General features: G+C 31.1%; 4 protein-coding genes across 4 annotated transcripts; 2 read left to right on the plus strand and 2 right to left on the minus strand.

The window, feature by feature from the left end:
* Positions 1–2188: 2188 nt before the first annotated feature.
* Positions 2189–3325, minus strand: LOC149056813 (uncharacterized). The gene is made up of 2 exons (XM_089223632.1): positions 2611–3325; positions 2189–2550 (listed from the first exon to the last, which is right to left on the minus strand). Exons 1-2 carry the CDS (start codon positions 3305–3307, stop codon positions 2297–2299), a joined length of 951 nt encoding a protein of 316 aa, XP_089079758.1. The 5' UTR covers positions 3308–3325; the 3' UTR covers positions 2189–2296.
* Positions 3326–3453: 128 nt separating this feature from the next.
* On the minus strand, positions 3454–4096 carry LOC149056814 (uncharacterized). The gene is made up of 3 exons (XM_089224488.1): positions 3964–4096; positions 3632–3807; positions 3454–3546 (listed from the first exon to the last, which is right to left on the minus strand). Exons 1-3 carry the CDS (start codon positions 4094–4096, stop codon positions 3454–3456), a joined length of 402 nt encoding a protein of 133 aa, XP_089080614.1.
* A 2704-nt stretch (positions 4097–6800) lies between these two features.
* Positions 6801–9258, plus strand: LOC149056815 (uncharacterized). Its single transcript, XM_089223188.1, has 2 exons — positions 6801–7961; positions 8795–9258. Exons 1-2 carry the CDS (start codon positions 6803–6805, stop codon positions 9256–9258), a joined length of 1623 nt encoding a protein of 540 aa, XP_089079314.1. The 5' UTR covers positions 6801–6802.
* Positions 9259–16786: 7528 nt separating this feature from the next.
* Positions 16787–20657, plus strand: LOC149056816 (uncharacterized). The gene is made up of 3 exons (XM_089223189.1): positions 16787–17721; positions 17896–20512; positions 20580–20657. Exons 1-3 carry the CDS (start codon positions 16787–16789, stop codon positions 20655–20657), a joined length of 3630 nt encoding a protein of 1209 aa, XP_089079315.1.
* Positions 20658–21027: the final 370 nt, after the last annotated feature.

Below are 21027 nucleotides of genomic sequence, written 5' to 3' on the forward strand. Positions count from 1 at the left end.
TTGTATGGTAAATCTATGTTAACAGAATTGCCTTTCAAAGATTTTGAGTGGGTTAATGATCTCAATATCGATGTCACTAAAATTGCCGATGATTCAGAAGTTGGGTATATATTAGAAGTCGATATCGAGTACCCTAAGTATTTACATAAAAGTCATAATGATTTCCCATTTTTACCCATTAATGAGTGTCCTCCTAATTCTAAAGCTAAGAAATTGCTTACTACATTATCATCAAAAAAAAACTATATAGTACATTATAAAAACTTAAAACAGGCGATTTTAAACGGTATTAAAGTGACGAAAATTCATCGAGCTATTAGCTTTTCACAAAGCAAATGGATGGCATCATACATTGAATTGTGTACAACTATGAGAGTTGAAGCTAAAAACGAGTTTGAAAAAAATTTTTGGAAGTTGTTAATCAATAGCGTTTTCGGTAAATGTATGGAAAATGTTCGCGCAAGAACTTCTATAAAACTTGTTTCATCAGCAAAAAAAGCTAGGAAATTAATGGTTAAAACTAATTTTAAAGACAGAACTATATACACTGAGAATCTTATGGCTATTCATCAGCGTAAGGAAATCATTAAATTTGACAAGGCAATTTATGTAGGATTCGCAATTTTAGATGTTTCAAAAACATTTATGTATGACTTTCATTATAATGTAATGAAAAAAAAATATGGTGCTAAAATTAGTTCTTTGTATTCAGATACTGATTCGTTGGTATACGCTATCCAAACAACAAATTTTTTCGATGATTTAAAAAATAGTTTACTACCATATTTTGATACATCTAATTATCCTAAAGACCATTATTGTTTCAGTGAGACACATAAAAATCAACCAGGATATTTTAAGGATGAAATGAAAGGAATAATTCTAAAAGAATTTGTCTCATTAAGACCGAAATTATATGCGTATAAAACTGTACATAGTGTTGAGGAAAAAAAAGCAAAAGGTGTAAAAAAGTATATAATTAAAAATCACATGAAATTTGAAAATTACATGGATATATTAAATGCATTTATAAACCATATAACTGTTGAGGATAAACAAACTCATAGAAAAATGAATTTTATTCAATCCAATAAACATATTGTCCATTCGAAAACTATGACTAAGCTTGTTCTTAGTGCTAACGATGATAAACGTTATATAATGGATGATGGGATTAATACATTGGCTTATGGCCACTATAAATTAAAAAACTTTATATATCCGCAATCGAAATAAACAAAAAGCGCTATCTATCAGTATTATATAATGTTTTAATTGTTAAATGTTTCATGTAAATAAACAAATTTTTATTGTTATCAAAGAAAAACAGTAAAAAGGTAAAATATGATAATATGATAAAAATAATATAATATAAAATTTTATTTTAATATATCTGACAACGTTATCCATGAATTATAACTTGTATCAAAACCTAACCACTTGACAAACATTTTATTCCCAACTTTTTTTATAACACGTTCAACAAGAAAGGTGTTTGGAAAATCAGTTAATTTAATTTCTTGTTCATAAAAACCACCTAAGATTATATTGTTCGATTCATCTTTTAATTGATACGTTACTGGATTTGTATGTAAAATTTTTGAAATTGTAAATATTTCTGTCGTCCAATTTGGTGTGTATCCCTTATCAAATATATGTTTATATTTAGATATTCTTACTTTGTCATTAATTTTAAATTTTGGTTTGTATAATGTTTTGATATTTGTATGTGTGTTAAGTTTAATTTTGTTTGCATCCATTCGAGCTTCACTTGGTGTACATTTAATTGTTCTATGTTTTGTATTATTATAGTTTTGTATAATTTTTGATATTGTATTATACCAATTCCATGTACCTGTTGCAGTAAAATGTTTATATATTTTATTTTTAAGAGTTTGTATTACACGTTCACAAATTGAACACTTAATGACACTGAATGAACTATAATGTTTAATTTTATATTTTTTCATTAAATCTTGAAATTGATTATTATAAAATTCTGTACCATTATCTGTCTGTAACAATTTTGGATTAGCTTTTTTCAATATATTAAACATAGCTTTTGTACATTCCTCCGCTGTTTTATTTTTCAATGCTTCTACCCATACATACTTGGTAAATGTATCAATTATGATTAAAATGAATTTAAAACCTTTATTTTGTCTAGAATGTGACTGCATGTCTATTAAATCAGCTTGCCAGAGATCATCTTTAAACCGTGTAACTACGCTACGTCTAGGAAATATTTTTCTCGCTGGTCGATGTAGCTCATTAGCTATATTTTCTAAGGTTGTCATTATACTATAATATTCCTCTCACGTAATTCTTCTAAAATAGATATGATTTCATTACTAACGCCAGTATTACCAACTCTTTGTGATGATGTTAAAAGATTTAATCTAGTTACTAATTCATTTGGATCATCATAATAAACTAACTGTGTTTGAGGTATTACATCTTTATATAAACCAGAACCTTTCTTAGCATGTGGTGATGCAGTAAAATTAAACATCTTTTCAACTGGAGGATCTACAGACATAGAACTGTTTGCTGTAGGGTTAAAATCAAATGGTTCATTTGTTATGGTTGTATTATTATGAACGTTACTACGTTTAGCACTCGAACTAGATAAATGTTCGTTTAATTGTTTAAAGCTTATCCGAGGAGCTCTAGAGTTATTAATTTTAACTATTTCTTCGTTTAACTGCTTTTCTTCATTTTTCATTCTTTCGTAGAGAGGTTTTACAACGGTCGCCCATTTATGAAACTTTGAGGTTTTTGGTTTCCCATCCGCTTTTAAATGAACTCGAGAAGTTTTCAAAATATCGTAATAAGATTCCATATCTTGTATAGTTGTATTTTTTGGTTCTTTCTCACATAATAAAGACTGTAGTCCTAATGTCCATGGATAGTATTTATTAAGCAGCTGTAAGTTACCATGGCTAAAAGTTACAGAGTAATCTCCTACTTTGTAAGAATCACTAGTCCTATCATAATGTAAACCATAAGATTTATCATAACGTTGTGATTTAGGACGTTCAAAAAAATTTACAAATGTCGAATTTAATTCATCATCTTCATTTTCTCCACTAGTGTATGAGGTTTCTGCATTTTTATAATCAGCTAGTTGTAAGTTACACGATGTATTTTTTTCTATTTTTGTACTGAGTGGTTCAGTTATTGGTTTAAATGCTTCACGGAAATAGTTATCTGAATCTATAATACCACGTTTCATTTCCATTATTTTTCGTTTAATATTTTTTTTTGATATTATTAAATTTTTCAGCAAAACTTTTTCTTTGTTCATAGTAAATAATAAACTCAATATTACTGTATCGTATGACCACTGGCAAGACTATGTAGATAATAACAATGTTACATTATATATATATTATATATATAATTATTTTATTTTAATAAACGTATGAAAACCACATCTATATCTTCCTTCATTCATTTCTCGAGTTTTATCAATAACCATAAACCCATAATCACTTTGATTCCAACATAAATGAGAAATTTTCCGAAATTCTGAGAAATCCATATCTGTCGACGAATGATCATTGAATATATGACGTAAATTCATGTCATCTTGTTTCAGAATTATTAAAAAGTTTGAGTTATCTCTTACCAACTGTTTTGGTATTTTAGAATATGTTTGTGCTAAATAAAATACGGAGCTAGCACCTGAATGTCTACAGATGCTAAAGTATTCTCTAATAACAGACTGTGAGTCACATATTACATCATCAAAAATTATAATAGAATTTTTCTTAGTTAAGTTAGGTTTTATAACTTTATCTGCGTTTGTAAATATGAACAAATTAGCACCTTGTATATCATCCATTATTTTTTTTAACAAAACATATTTTTCTTGATTAGAGGTTTTAGAGTATAAATAAATATTTTCAAATCTTAACCCGTTTTCATGTGTGATTAGATTGTACATTATATTTGTTTTACCCGATCCACTAGGACCAACTAATATAGCACGTATAGTATCAGGTAATAACGAACCATGTCTTGATGGTTTTTTCGATATTTGTACATCTACGTTTATTATTTCTAATTTATCTTTCTGTTCAATTAAATCCATTTTCTTATAAATACTCAAAGATTTTTATTTTATATTCAGTTATTGATGATGCGTTCAACTCGAAAGTGTAAATCGAAAAAGACTGGTAAAGGTATTGTAAACTCTCTTATAAATAGTCTTCCGTTTGAATCTCATGTTCCAGGTTATCAGTTTTGTGGGCCAGGTACAAAATTAAAAAAAAGATTAAATCGTGGTGACATAGGAATAAATCCATTGGATACTGCTTGTCGTGATCACGATATTGCGTATGCATCTAGTAAAAATTTAAACGATAGACATAAAGCTGATGAAGTGTTAGAAAATCGTGCTTGGGAAAGATTTAAAGCTATAGATACTCCTAAAAAGGAGAAAATTGTTGCGTATGCAGTAACAAACGCGATGAAAGCTAAAAGAAAAATAGGAATGGGTTATAAAAAGAAACGTGCTACAAAAATAAAAAATCTTATGATAGCAGTAAAGAAAAAAAGAATGTCTAAGAAAAAAAATGGTAGCAAAAGACTGATTTTACCACCGAGACAAACAGGAGGTGTAATTCCCTTAATACCTATATTTGCGGGATTGTCAGCACTTGGTAGCTTAATGTCTGGAGGTGCTAGTGTGTATAATGCAATTCAAAATTCAAAAAGAAAAAAAGGTAGTGGTTTAAATTTAAACAAAAACAAGGTATGGAAAAAAAACTGTTAAATACGCTACCTAACAGACCGCTTTCGTCAGAAGATATTATAAAATGTATAACAAAGTTGAAAATCAATCATTTCCGTGGAGTGTTTTCACGTGATAACTTACCTAAAAAACCGTATGTAAATGAATGTGGTATTTTAAACTTAGATATATCTTCAGGTAATGGAAGTCATTGGGTAGCGTTTCATAAAAATAAAGATAAAGTAGTATATTTTGATAGCTTTGGTGATTTACCTCCACCAATTGAATTACAACACTATTTTAAAGAGTATAAAATAATATATAATTATTCTAACTATCAAGATTTCAATTCATTCAACTGTGGACATTTATGTCTTGAATTTTTATTATGCATGAATCTGTTACATTAAGTTTGACTGGAAACACAACTTTATTATCCACGAATTATTTCCCACCTCTTAACGTTTACGAGGATTCGGAAATAGCTTTGTTATATTTGAAAACACGAAATTTATTTCCAAACATAAATTTAACTAATAACCGACTGGAGATAGATGTAATTCCGTCATTAAATCATGCGCATAAACAAAAAACGTTTATATGTATTTTGGAAGAAGGATGTTATGAAATTGAAGATATTAACAACAAAATTAAGAAAGAGTTATATCACTTCAATAATGAATGGGGAACACAGCTAACATTCAACGTATCTATTGATCACGTCGATTTTAGAACATACATTAAATGCAATGGAAGACTAAAGTTAAATGTTCCAAACAGTATAGCATCTGTTTTTGGATTTGAAAAGAGAACCTATGGACCATTACATGAAGATCTTCGTTCGGGAAAAGCTGCTAATTTAAACACAATTAACTCTATAAAAGTTATGTGTAATATAGCACATGGGTCATTCAACAATCAACTTCAAAGTCATTCAATATATGAGTTTTTCCCTAGTGGAAGAACTGGATCGAAAGTAGTTCAGTCGCCACCAAATTTGATATATTACAGATTAAACAAAACAGTCATTAATTCAATAACTGTACAGTTAGTTGATCAAAACAATAATCCGATCGATAACTTTAATGAGACATTGACAGTTGCTCTGCATATTAAGCGTCACTAGTTTCATTATTAAATTTATATCTCAGATATTAGAATGTACGAGTCAGTCACTTTAAGTTTAACCGGGGACAAAATCACATTATCTGCAAATTATTTTCCGTCTATAAACCTTTACGAAGATTCAGAAATTGCTTTGTTATGTTTGCAGACATTTAATTCATTCCCGAATATCAATAAACATAATAATAAATTTGCTATAGAAGTAGGTGATCATAATAATAATAATGATCGTATGTGGTGTTATATTAAACTGGAAGAGGGATGTTATGAAATTAAAGATATTAAGCATCGCGTTAAGGAACAAATAAATATTTATAATGAAAAATTCAAAACTCAGTTAACATGTGACATTTCGGTTGATCCTAACGATTTCAGATCAAATATAAAATGTAATGGAATACTACACTTTGAGATTGCACATAGCATGGCACCTGTATTGGGTTTTGAAAAACGAGAATATAAGCCAGAGTATGAAAGACTCTTATCTACTCATAGATCGGAAAAACCTATGAATTTAAACACAATTAATTCTATAAAAGTAATGTGTAATATAGCTCAAGGATCATTCAACAACCATCTTCAAAGTCATTCGATTTATGAGTTTTTCCCTAGTGAAACGCTAGGATCGAAAGTAGTACAGTCACCGTCAAATTTAATATATTACAAATTGAATAAAACAAATATTGATACGATAACCGTTCAGTTAGTTGATCAAGATCATAAATTGATTAACAATTTTGGTGAGGCATTGACAATCGTGTTACATATTAAACGTTACGGATCTTGATATGGGATTAAAATTCAATATAAATCCGCTACTTCAGATCAGTTCAACTAGTCATAAGACTAAAGTGGTACCGGTAACATCAAATAAAGTAAAAAAATTGACGTTGAAAAATAAAAAAATTTTGCAAGCTCTAGGTTATCAATTAAAACAAAATGCCTGAAAGTGATATTTTAGATATAAGTTCACGGTACGAGACGGATTCTAAAATAACGAAAATTGAATATCATTCATATACACCGTACACAACATCGTTTAATAATAATGATGAAATACGAATATCAGTACAGCAAACAGATGTTTATCCGTATCTACACGAGAGCTTTATTTTTTTAGAAGGAACAATATCTGAACCTGATAAAGTGAAACTGTGTAATAATGGTTATTCATACCTCTTCGAACAAATACGATTAGAAATAAATGGAATAGAAGTAGATAGCACACGTGTTCTTGGAATCACAAGCTCGCTGAAAGGATACTTATCTGGTACACCAGATAACTATAATTGTTACGAAAATTCTGGCTGGAATTTGAAAAATGGAACACAATTAACAAACGATAAAGGTGAATTCAGTGCTTGCATTCCATTGAAATATTGGTTAGGACTGTTTGAAGATTATAAAAAAATATTAGTAAATTCAAGATTGGAATTAATATTAACTCGAAGTCATACTGATTTAAATGCGTTAAGTCTTAAAAGTGATATAGTTGCTGCTTCAGGTAAAGTTGTATTAAATAAAATAGTCTGGAAGGTTCCGCATATTACTGTTGATGATGAAGAAAGGTTAAAGTTATTGAAACTTGTAGAAAAAGAAAAAAGTTTGTTTATTCCTTTTAGATCTTTTGAAACTTTTGAATATCCTGAACTCGGGACTACTAAAAAAGTAGTATGGAACTTGAAAACCGCTTCAAAATTAGAAAAACCACGATTTATTATAATTGGATTACAAAAAGGTCGTAAAAATACACTAACAAAAGATTGTAGTATATTCGACCATTGTAATCTAACGAACGTTAAAGTATTTCTAAACTCGATTGCATATCCGTATGATAATTTGAATTTAGATTTTTCAAAAAATAATTTTACATTATTATATGATATGTATACATCGTTTCAAGAATCGTATTACGAAAAAAGTATACGGAACCCTATATTGAGTCCATCTACTTTTCTATCGAACGCACCCATTATAGTTATTGATACTTCAAAACAGAATGATTCGGCAAGAGCCTCAGCAGTGGATGTTCAATTGGAAATTGAAGCATCGGAATCTCTTACAGGTGTAACTGCTTATTGTTTGTTAATTCATGATCGTATTGTAGAATATGTACCTTTTACTAGAGAAGTAAGAAAACTTGTGTAATTTTATTGAACAAAATAAAAAAAGTTTATTAAATAATTTGTGTTCTTTACTTGAAATATAATTTTTATAAAAATATTTGATTGAAAAAATTTTAAAAAACGGGGAAAAATAGTTGATACGGTAAATATTTTTGTGTAAGGCGCAAATAGGTGGACAATCTTGTGTAATCACCGTATTGTGTTACGCGGTAAATCAGAGTGCTCCAAGGGAGAATTTTCCCCTTGAAAAAAAAAAATTACCGTGGAAAAGCTGGCTGTGAACATACAAATATATACTACTCAACACGATCAGTTTGAAAATGTAGAGGAAAAACTATCGACTACTTTGGACATTCTCGGAAAATACTATAGACGCAATTACCTAAAACCCAATCCAAGCAAAACACAAGTATGTGCTTTCCACCTAAGGAATCGATGTGCCAACCGTATCCTTAACGTTTACTGGAATGAGACGAAAATCACTAATACACAGTGTCCAAAATATCTCGGAATAACACTAGACCGATCTCTCACCTACAGATTCCATTGCGAAAACACCAAACATAAAATAATGACAAGAAATGGCATATTGCGGAAGGTCAGTGGCTCCACATGGGGCTGTAATCCCCACGTCCTAAGAAGAACTACGGCATTAGCCTTATGTTTTTCAGCGGGAGAATATGCCAGTCCAGTATGGGGTAGGTCAGCACATACTAAAAAGGTCGATGTCGCACTAACGAGTCCTGCCGACTCATAACTGGTTGCCTAAAAAATACGCCGGTAGAACAATTATATATACTTTCAGGAATAGCCCCTCCGCCAATAAGAAGATCCACGCAAGCAGACTGGGAGAGAACGAAAATAACAGCAGATCCACGACACCCTATGTACGGTATAACTCCACAACTCCCTCGCCTTAAATCCAGGAAGAGTTTCATGAACCATACAAAAGCCATCTCATCAACACATCCTGAAGTAGAAAGAACGGCCAGATGGAGAAATGAGATAAGCAGTACCTCCAGCTGGGTGCCGAACGAGTCGCTCCCATCTGGTCATAATGAAACATGGCCGGTTTGGCGAACACTAAACAGACTTAGGACAGGAATTGGCCGAACGAAAGACAATCTAATAAAATGGGGATTGCTAGATTATAGCACAGACACCTTGTGCATATGTGGAGAAGTACAGACAATGCAATTAGGCGATGGATTGGCAATTCAAAGTTTAAAACTGGGTTCAACCCAAATGTCTTTAGGCAACTTAAAATAAAAGCAGATACAATGGATGAAAAAGAACGTTTTTGTACTCTTGTGTTCGATGAAATGAAGATAAAACATTTTTTAGAGTACTCGAAATACCTTGATCTAGTTGAAGGCTATGAAGACTTGGGTCCATTGGGAAGGTCAAATAAATTAGCTGGCCAAGCAATGGTATTTCTAATTCGTGGTTTGTATGCTTCATGGAAGTTACCAATCTCATACTTTTTTACTTCTACATCTGTAAAACACACGGATTTGAGTATCTTACTTATGAACGTCATTGAAAAATTGTTGGACTGTGGATTTATAGTTACCGCTATGATTTGTGACCAGGGTAAAAATATATAATGTTGCAACTCTTGTTAAAGATTTTAAAATGACAAAAAATAAACCATTTATTGAGGTAAAGGGCCGAAAGATTTATTCTATTTTCGATACACCGCATATATTTAAAAATTTAAGAAATAACTTCAAATCGAACAATTTTATTTTTAAAGGAAAAGAAACGTCATTTAAAGATCTTAGAGACGTATATGAAATTGATAAAAATAGTGGAAGCAGTAGGTCTCTTTTAAAAATTACTGACAGTCATATGAACCCCGGCCCGTTTCAATTAATGTCGTGTAAATTGGCTATGCAGCTCTTTAGTAATTCGTTGGCCACCGCTATAGAAACTTGCATAATGTCTAAACAACTGAAATCGAATACTGCTTCTAATACACTTGATATGATTAAACAGTTAAATAATTTATTAGACGTTTTGAATAGTAAATCATTATTCGACAAGAATCCTTACAAATGTGCAATATCCGAAGAGCGTCATCAACAATTGGAGTTTTTACTTAAAAAAAATCTTGGATCGAAAACTTAAAAAAAGTGAAAACCAAATGTAGGCAAGACGATAGACCTCCGTGCTTTGATGGACTCTTGTGGACCATAAATTCAATCGAAATGCTCTATAACCAACAAAAAATTCAAGGATATACTTACCTTCTGACAAATCGATTGACGTCTGATGTTATTGAAAATACATTTTCAGTTTTTAGACAAAGAGGAGGATACAATCGGTAAATATTTTCATTTTTTAATAAATAAATTTAATTTCTGTACTATGTAATTATATGAACGTAACTTTTTTAGAAATCCAACAGCTCGTGTTTTTCGGACGACATTTCGTATGAATGTTAAAATAAATCTTATGAAACCGTCTATACATTCGAACTGTAAAGCAGATGTCGACACTCATTTATTAAACAATGATAACCGTGATGAAGCAGCCCAACATAATATTGAAGAACTTAATGAAAGTTCAGATTATGCTACCTCTGAATCGAGTGTATCGTTGTCATCTACATCATTCACTGGGGAAAGTGATAATGGTTGTACACCTAACATAACACTAGAACAATGTTCAAATACATATTTTTCAGGTTACTTGGGTAAAAAATGTGTAGAAAAATTTAAGTGTAGGTTATGTGAAAATGTCATGTTAAAAGAAACTAACGATGAGCAGTTTAATGAAAAAGAGTTCTTAATATTTTGTAAAAATTATGATTCGCAAAGTTCAAATTTATTTTTAAGAAGACCCACTGATTTATTTTAAAAGTTTATTTTCCATGCTCAAAAAATTATAAAAAAAATGGTTGAAAAAAAATGCCTCACAAAAAAAATATTTCTAAATGTATACATCAAAAAATTAAAAATTTAACGGCAACTATAAGTTTTCATACACACTGTGAGCCTCATACTGATTTTGTTATTCGATATTTAATTATGTGTAGACTTCTAAGAGATTTTAATTGGAACTCCAGAAATATAAAAAAATAAGGTCTGAAAAATCGAAACATAAATTAAAAATTTTAAGTAACGAATAATCTTAATATTAAATATATAAGGTCATATTATATTAATCATTATAATTTTATAAGTAGGTATATACTATATAGTATATAAGTTATAAGTATCATAAGCTTATGAATTAAGTTATTGTTTATTATATTATATATAATTATAATATAATATATACTAATACATAATGTATTTATGGATTGTGATAATATTATATTTGTTTGTTCGAAAAAAATATTACCTATAATCTGTGTATTTTACACATTACACATTTTATCTAACTTTATAATTAACAATGAATCATTTAAAATAATAAAACAATATAGATAAACCAACGCGTGTGACACGTACAAATGTTTGAATCATTTATTTTATATGTCTATAACATTTAATCCAACTTTTAATTGTTCTTAGAACGTAACACCTTACTCGTACTTACACCTTTTCAATAACAGAGCTGAGGTTAAGGGGTCATACCCCCCCCCCCCCCTGAAATATTCCCTGTACTGTTCAATAGTATAAACTATTTATAAAAAAAAAGTAGTATAGCGATATTTAGTATATTTATTTCCAACGCGGTGAAATCTCATAATATGTGGTCAAAAAATAATTAAACATGAAAATATAAATTGTAATCTTAAAAAATAAATTAGACAAAGCGGTTTTTATTATCGTAATATCGTCCGATCGTCGGCAATGTGTTGCGCGGAGCAGTGTGGTTAGCGGGGCAGTGCGGCGCGCGGGGCAGTTAGATGCTTTATTATTATTTCCATCGATAATAAAAATAATATACATTGTTGCGCTATCTATTTACACGGCGGTGAATTATTTCATCGGTTTCCATATCATGCATTGACATGAGCTATCTATGTATACTTAATCAATGAATGCACGCAAAGTTTATAGATTATAATCTATAAACCTTGGAATGCACGGAGTTATCTAGTTATTATAGAAGTCTGTGTATAAATATGATGTTAATATGTTATCATATAAACATAGATAATATTATCATGAAAAACTTTATTATTATAAAATGATGATGTGTTTAAAGTATTATTATTTATTATTCTGTTTCTAGTTTTTTTTTTTTTTTTTAAATAGGAGTAAAGATTTAAAGTTTTAATAAAATAATAAAATAGGTACTTACATAGTTAGAATTAAAGTATTCTTTTCTAAGTCTGACTGATGGTTGTTTTCTGAGTCTGGCTGCTATTCACTGTTGTTGAAGATGTTTTGTGTTTTTTGACGGTCGGCAACTGTTTTGCTGGAGAGTCGAGGATGGTTGCTGTTCTGATAGCTTCTTGGTCTGTTTGAACTGCTGCTGCTGAACTGATGATTTTAAGTTTAAAAATTCGGTGTTTTATACTAGAATTTAACCCTCTCTTTCGACGTTGAATATTAGGTACCTCTCATAATCCTATGTTGAGATGATTGTACATTATATTACTTAATACCTGCAGTTTATAAAAATGCCATTCTCTTTTATCCATGTAAAAACATGTTTGTAGTCTTTTCATGTAAATTCTTATTACATTATTATATGAGAAGTCTATTTGAATATATACATTCTAATTTATTTTAGATTATATTTGATATTTAAATATAATAATTTTTTTGGGGAAAGTCTTTCAGGTCATTGCTATTAACGTTGTTATATCTGAAATCCGGTTCTCGTGATAGATGTTTATACATACTAATTTATTTTTGATTCTAATAATATTAATACTAGTTTATGTTATAATATATGCATATTTCATATTATTGAACATGTTTGTTGAAGTCTTTTGAGGTCATTTACGTTGTTATATCAAATCTGATTTCCAAGGCGGGAATATCCTGTTTCTTTAATAATTGATATAAAGCCATTGACTTGTGCTCATTTAAAAAACAAGTTTGTAGAGAGGTTTTTTAAAGTCATTGCTTTTAACATTAACATTTAAATATCAAATTATTATGGTAGTGGCTAATATCTGTGTATAAAAAGCTAGTGTAAAACCATGAACGTTCATCAGTCTTCAAGATTTCAATTCAGCCCTCAACACAGTCTACAACGCAGCTCAAAAGTGTCTTATAGAACATCAATTATTTCTTCACAATCAGAGGTAAGTAAAGTTTTTAAAACAACCAAAAAAACAAATTAGAGGTCAGTTGTAACACTACTCAACGTTATGATTATAATTATTAAGAAACATACATAAAAAATAAAATTATTTTTTTTTTTTTATGTATGACTAAAATATTTTTACATTAAAACAACTTGTACATTTTTGAAATAAAAAACAAAAATATATTATTTTTTTATGTTTAATGGAATGAACATTTCAGTGATTCCGTTGACTCTAAAGTTAAACCGTTTGCATCAACATCTAAAACAAAAACTACTTTTAAACATGGTGTTGAGAAGACAAATGAAAAAAAATCTATAAAAAAGAAGCAGATGAAAATGGTAAGTTAAATCATTTTACAATGATCACATAAATTTTTTTTCTTTTATAGAATACATCATACAGAGACAATGTTGGTGATCGTTTAAGATCAAAAGAATATGATGAGGAAGTTTTTAATTCGCTAATTTTTCGACAAGGCGACGGATTAATTACGATAAAAACTCATTTGAGGAGAAGCCAACTGATTACTGGATGATAACACATTATAAATGTTCGAATATTGAAAATGTTCCAGTTAAGGATACGTGAATAATTTATCATTAAATTACTTTTTTTAAACTATTGTTTTTTCATTAGGTTTTTAGATTCTGAACGAAGTGATGAATGTATTGATTTTACAATGATGTTTTTTTTTTGTTTTTTTTTTGTTTTTGTGTCTGTGTCCAGCATAACTAGTCGAAATAATGCTTCGATTTCAAACTTTGGGGGTGGTTTCCGATGTAAAAGTGAAGATCCTTGGCGCATTATAGAGGTCAAAAGTAAACATTTTCCAACATTTTTCAAAAAAATTGAGAAAAACAAAAAAAAAAATGACAGAAAAACGGGAATTTTTATGCAAAATCAGTTTTAGACTGAATCGATTTTTTTATATTATTGTAATTCAAAAACTAATCTCTGTAAATACTTGAAATTTTCACCAAATGTTTATGGTAGTGCTATCTATATACAGTTTAATTTTCGACTATTTTGAGAATTTTTTTTTGAAGTGTCGGTAAAAAAATGTTGGATGACCAAAAAAACTTGAAAATTTAATACAAGGTTCCTTATGAGTCGTTCTTATTGTAGCTAAAAAAAATTAAAAATCGTAAGTCACGAGTTTTTTTAATAAGCGTTTATAGTTCAAAATTTTACGAAATCTGTCGAAAACGCGAAAATTTGCAAGTAATTTTGAAGTTGAAAAATCATAAAATTTTTTGCGTTTATAACTAAGGATTAAAAATACAACACTAAGTTCTCCATAAGTTTTCCCTCAAGTAGCTATAGAGAAAACTCGAAGCATCATTATAGGAAAAATTTTAAGTGCGTTTGAATTTTAAATTTTTACGAAATAGCGTAACAATAACGATTTATCCTCAAACGATTTTAAATATTTGTTATTAATCAAAAAGCATAAGTCCTAGATACTTGAAAATTTTACCAGTTATTAGGATTGGCATTTTCTTTACATGATCTAATTTTCAAAATATTTTGACTTTTTTTGAGATATATATAGACGACTGAAATTTTCAATTTGTCTGAAAATTTTTTTTTTAAGTGTCGATAAAATTTTTTTGGCCCTATCTAAATACTTGAAAATTGAATAAAAAGTTCCTCATAAGTTATTATTATAGTAATTAAAAAATTATAAGAATACATACGCACAATTTTTTTTTATTAGTATTTGAAGTTCAAATATTGACTTAATACGCAAAAATTACGGCAATTTTTTAAATTATCTTAGATCGAAATTCATAAAAGTTTTTTTTTTTAATTCTAAGATTTGAGAATTTAATACAAGGCTCATAATATATTTTTACAATAGCAGTTGAAAAATAAAATAAATGTATAGCCACAATTTTTTTTTTACATGTATTCAAATTTTAATTTTGACAACATACGTAAAAATCACAAAAATTCGTAAATTATTTTATCCTAGAAATTCATAAAAAATTTTCCTTTTATACCTAAGATTTGAAAATTTAATACAAGGCTCCTAAAATAGTTTTACAATAGCATTTGAAAAATAAAATAAATATATAGATACATTTTTTTTTTACATGCATTCAAATTTTAATTTTGACAACATACGTAAAAATCACGAAAATTCGTAAATTATTTCATTCTAGAAATTCATAAAAAATGTTCCTTTTATACCTAAGATTTGAAAATTTAATACAAGGCTCCTTACAAATTTTTCAATCTTTATCACAAAAAAAATGTCCACCGGAAATTCAAATTAAAGTTTTATTAGCATTTGAATTTCAAATATTGACAAAAATTCGTCAAAACCATGAATAAAATTATTTTGTAGTTCAAAATTCATAATATTGTTTGTATTTATATCTAAGGTTATACAATTTAACACCAAGTTTTCCATAACTTTTGCTTCAAATAGCTATAGAGAAAATTTGAAGTGTCGTTATAGGAAAAATGTTTTGAGCGTTTGAGTTTTAAATTTTTATGAAATCGCGTAATGATAACGATTTATAAATCAAACCAGGTATATGTATACCTATGTTTATCTATGATAATATAATGTATTATGAATTATGATAACTATATGATAAGTACACCAATTGATTAAAGGTGCTGTTGCGTACCGAGCAGTGTGCCGATTTCCCATATTATTATTATTATTATTGTCATTATTATTATTATCGATATTGTCGTTATCCGGAAATCGGCACACCGTCAAATTGCGATTATTACAGACCAGTCGAGTCCGACCTACCGTCGACGTTTCTAACGAAATACAAAGGTATAACACCAACGTGTCGTCCGTACAATATAAATCATAATATTTAATTTGTACAATAAATTAATACAGTCCACTCAATAATAGAAATATTAAGTACGGTGTTATTATTATTAAACAAACGGATTCACACTTCAACATTTGGTCCATTCGACCAGGATTCGTTTAAATCATCTTTCACATACGTGGTAAGAGCAACGCGGAGAGTGTGTTTCTTTAGCTGCCAAATAGATTAGTAGCTATAATATCGCGTTTTAGTGCGTTCGTACGATTCAGGATCATCGTTGATCTACTATTTAAAATCGTTAAATTAATAAAAATCGGTAGTTCGTGTCTCAGCTCAAATTCGACGTTTTGTCTAAAACATAAAGGAGCAGTTTCAAATTTCATAAGGCCAGCCAACCAGCACATCATACATTGTCTCTCGAGAAGAAGCCCAGTACGCAGAGCCAGATGCCCAGATCCATAAAAGTCGGGTAAGAGTTTAGCCTATTTCCTCTTATATGTTCTCTCTTATGTCCTTTCCTAAAATAAAGAATAAAATTCCCGAAAACTAGGTATAGGCTAGCGCAGTGCACAGTACTATATTTCATAATATAATATATAATATTATATAACAGCGCTTAGTATATTATCGATATTCGGCACGCTTATCTGAAGTTGATTGCTGATTAGGCTCATAGATACAATAGACACAAGTCGTCGTCGGCGCGGTCGTTAGCGAGCTTAATATTATTATACCTAATATTATATTTTATTGCTTAATTGTACGACGTTATTAGGCGATGGATGATATTAGTGTATTGATTGCGCGACGTGGCCAAATCAAGGCCATTTTAACGCGATTCCAAGGTTACATCGGGTCAACCGAATGTGACATGAATCAAATTGTATTGCGGCGTAAAAAGGTCGAAGAGGCTTGGTATAATTTTGAACGTGTACAGTCGGAGATTGAAGAATTGGCTAGCGCAAATAGCACAGATCATTCAGCATACAGAGAAGAGTTCGAAAATGCGTATTTTGAAGTGATGGCGAAAGCAGAGCAAATGATAAATTCCACTAGATCGAGCTGCGGAACAAACATTAATGAGCATGGAGAAGCCTCCCCGCAAATGTCGTCGCGCGCAGAGAGTATCGGATCCGCATCGTCAACGATAAAGCTGGCCGCCCTAAATATACCGGTTTTCAGCGGTGATTACGCAGACTGGACATCGTTTCACGATATTTTCGTGGCGCTTATCCATACAAATATTAATTTAACGCCAATACAAAAATTTTTTTATTTGCGCTCATCTTTAGTTAACGAACCTGCAAATTGTATTAAGAATCTCGAAACAACAGCAAATAATTATGAGCACGCTTGGAAAACGTTAATATCGAGGTATAGAAACGAAAAATTATTAGTTCAGTCTCATGTCAAAGGCATATGTGAATTACGTGACGTAAAAGAAAATTCGTCGAATAGTTTAAGACAATTTTCCGACACACTACGTGGTCATATATCCGCTTTAGAAGCGTTGAAGCAGCAGCCATGCGATTGGGGTCCACTGATTGTACATGTTATTTGCACGAAGTTAGATGCTATCACTTTAAGTGAATGGGAAACAAAATCCTCAAAAACCGAAATTTCCAAAGTAGCAGATTTAATATTATTTTTAGATGCGCGTTCGCAAATTTTGGAAGCAATCGAATCATCGAAAAACATTTCTAAACTCGTTGAGTATGTGTCGGAAAACAAAAATGAAAATCGAAAAAATAAAATTAACAAAAACAATAACACCTCTACATCTTTAGTTTCTACAGCGGAGATAAAATGTTATGCGTGTGATTTGTCGCATACAATCTACAAATGTCCTTCATTTTTGTCATTATCAGTAACCGAGCGAATAAAAAGGGTCAATGAACTAGGGCTTTGCAAGGTATGCCTACGAAAACACGACGTTAAACGCTGTCTTTCGCGGAATAATTGCTACAAATGTCATAAAGCACACAATACACTACTACACTTAATTATTCCACAAAAGCATAATGAAAAAAAATCAAATGAAATTTCGAATCAACAAATAGTAAGTACGTCGACTACCGCACATGCATCGTGCATTGATCACGATAACGTAATTTTAGCAACGGCCGTCGTACGAGCAATAGGAAAGTGCGCAATATCGATTTTATGTCGATCACTATTGGACTCGGGATCACAAAACAGTTTCATAACTGAAGAAATAGTTCAAGCCTTGAAGTTAAGAAAAATAAAGTCAGCTCATCAAATAAATGGTATAGGTTCTGTAACTCAACACGTAAATTCGTACGTACACGCACGCTTCGGATCTCGTTTCAATGATTATACATTTTCATTAAAAATGTTAGTAGTCCCAAAAATTACAGGTGATTTACCGACAAAAAATATAGTCGACTTAGGTGGTGTTCCAGAAAATATCAAGTTAGCTGATCCGTCATTCCGCGTTCCACAAAAAATAGATATTTTAATTGGTGCTTCACACTTTTATGATTTATTGTGCGATCGAAAAATAAAACCGCATTGTAACGGTCCGGTATTTCAAGAAACAAAGTTGGGCTGGGTTGTATCAGGACCAGTATCGGTTTTAGATCGTAAAACTGAAACGACAATTAGTACCGTCCATCATACTACATCAACACACTCAGAATCAAATTTAGAAAATATTTTGCCGTGCTTCTGGCGTATGGAAGAATGTAAAGTTGATGCTCCGTTTACTGCGGAAGAAAAATTGTGTAAAAAATATTTTGACGATACTGTGGCTCGCGGCAAGGACGTACGTTTTATCGTACACCTACCATTTCGGAATAGCACTTTAAAAATAGGAAACTCTTATAATATCGCCAAACGTCGGTTTCTAGCTCTTGAGAGACGACTTGAAAATAACACGGAATTAAAAAATGAATATGTTAAATTCATAAATGAATATAAGGAATTAGGACACTTGGAACAAATATTTGGCGATAAATGCGTCAATAATGTTAATACGTGTTTTTTACCACATCACGCGGTTGTAAAAGAGTCAAGTACGTCGACGCGGTTGCGAGTAGTTTTCGACGCTTCATGTAAGTCTGATAATGGTGTAAGTTTAAACGATATGTTATTAAAGGGTCCAGTTCTTCAGGATGATTTGTTGTTTATTCTCACACGATTTCGCACACATAATTACGTGCTATCGGCCGATATTATTAAAATGTATCGACAGTTTTGGATAACTGACGAACATCGTAGTTTTCAACGAATACTATGGCGAGAGGACCCGAGCGAGCCGATAAAAATATTTCAATTGAAGACTATTACGTACGGAACAGTACCCGCATCTTTCTTAGCAACCGGCTGTCTTGGTAAACTAGCCGAAACAATACGTAATACGAAACCTGAAGTTTATACAGCGATAGTCCGCGATTTTTATATGGACGACTTTCTAGGAGGCGCCGACACGTTAGAAACAGCGATACAATTACGTAACGGACTCATCGAGGTTTTGGGCTCAGCTGGATTAGAGTTACAAAAATGGTCGTCAAATAATAGTGATCTGATCTCGGACCTATCGATAGATGTTAATGATGGTAAAAATATCGCCACACACGAAACTTTTGATAACGCGATAACGAAAATACTCGGATTATATTGGAGTTCTAGTGAGGATACGTTACAATTTAAAGTACACGAAAAACATCTTAAAAACGGTGAACAAATTACGAAACGTGAAATATTATCAAAAATAGCATGTTTATTCGACCCGCTCGGATTGATAGGACCTGCGATTATTCGGGCCAAATCAATGATGCAACGGCTATGGCTGCTGAAAATGCAATGGGACGAACCACTTCCAGAAAGTACACAGGACGAATGGAAAGTGTATAGATCATCATTAATGTCATTAAATGATTTAGTTGTACCACGAAAAATAACAGGTGAAGGTAAAATAATTATTAACGTTCAAATTCATGGTTTCGCCGACGCAAGCATAGAAGCTTATGGGTGTTGCTTATTTTTACGAAGTACAAATTCGGATGGCGTACATACATCTAAGTTAATATGCGCGAAGTCGAAAGACGCACCACTCAAGGTCGTATCACTTCCTCGTTTAGAGTTATGCGCCGCTGTACTATTAGCGAGATTAGCAAGCAGAGTCATTCCAAAAATGCAATTAGGCACCACCAAAAATTATTTTTGGTCCGATTCAAACATAGTGTTAGCTTGGATATCGTCTCAGTCGACAAAGTGGCGTACGTTTGTTGCCCATCGCGTAGGAGAAATACAGGAAAAAACGTCGGTATCTGATTGGGCTCACGTTGATACGAAAGACAATCCAGCGGACATAATTTCCAGAGGCTGTTGTCCGACAAAATTAATCAATATGCCGTTGTGGTGGCACGGCCCCGATTGGTTAGTAAAAGATGAAAAGGACTGGCCTAAATCTATTAAAAACGAAAATATTCTAAATTTAGAAATACCGGAGGCTCGGTCAGTGACCTTAACTACCTGCAATGTAATACCGCAATATCTGTCATTAATAAACAGGTACTCATGTATAAATAAATTATTACGTGTCGTAGCATACTGTTTACGTTTTTGCTACAACAGTTCACATAAAAATTCAAAGCTCGACGGCGTACTCGGTGTGGAAGAAGTAAATAGAGCACGGACAACAATAATTAAGTGTATACAAAAGGAAGCATTTTCGCAAGAGATTAAAGAGCTGATCAATTCGAATAAGATAGCCGTATCAAGTAAGTTATTCCGACTATGTCCGTTTTTAGACAAAGATAACGTTATACGGGTAGGAGGAAGATTAAAAAATGCCGCTACGTTAGACAACTATCAGCACCATCCAATTGTGTTGCCGGAGGATTGTCACTTTACACGGTTATTATTTAAGTATGAGCATGAACGATGCATGCACGGTGGTCCACAGGCGACATTATGTTCGCTACGATCGAAGTACTGGCCTTTAAACGGACGAAATATAGCCCGAAGTATAATACATAAATGTATAACATGCTT

The sequence above is a fragment of the Diuraphis noxia genome, unplaced genomic scaffold (genome assembly GCF_037042655.1).
Source record: "Diuraphis noxia isolate RWA-SAM2 unplaced genomic scaffold, SU_Dnox_SAM2 contig0003, whole genome shotgun sequence".
NCBI classification, from domain to species: Eukaryota; Metazoa; Arthropoda; class Insecta; order Hemiptera; family Aphididae; genus Diuraphis; species Diuraphis noxia.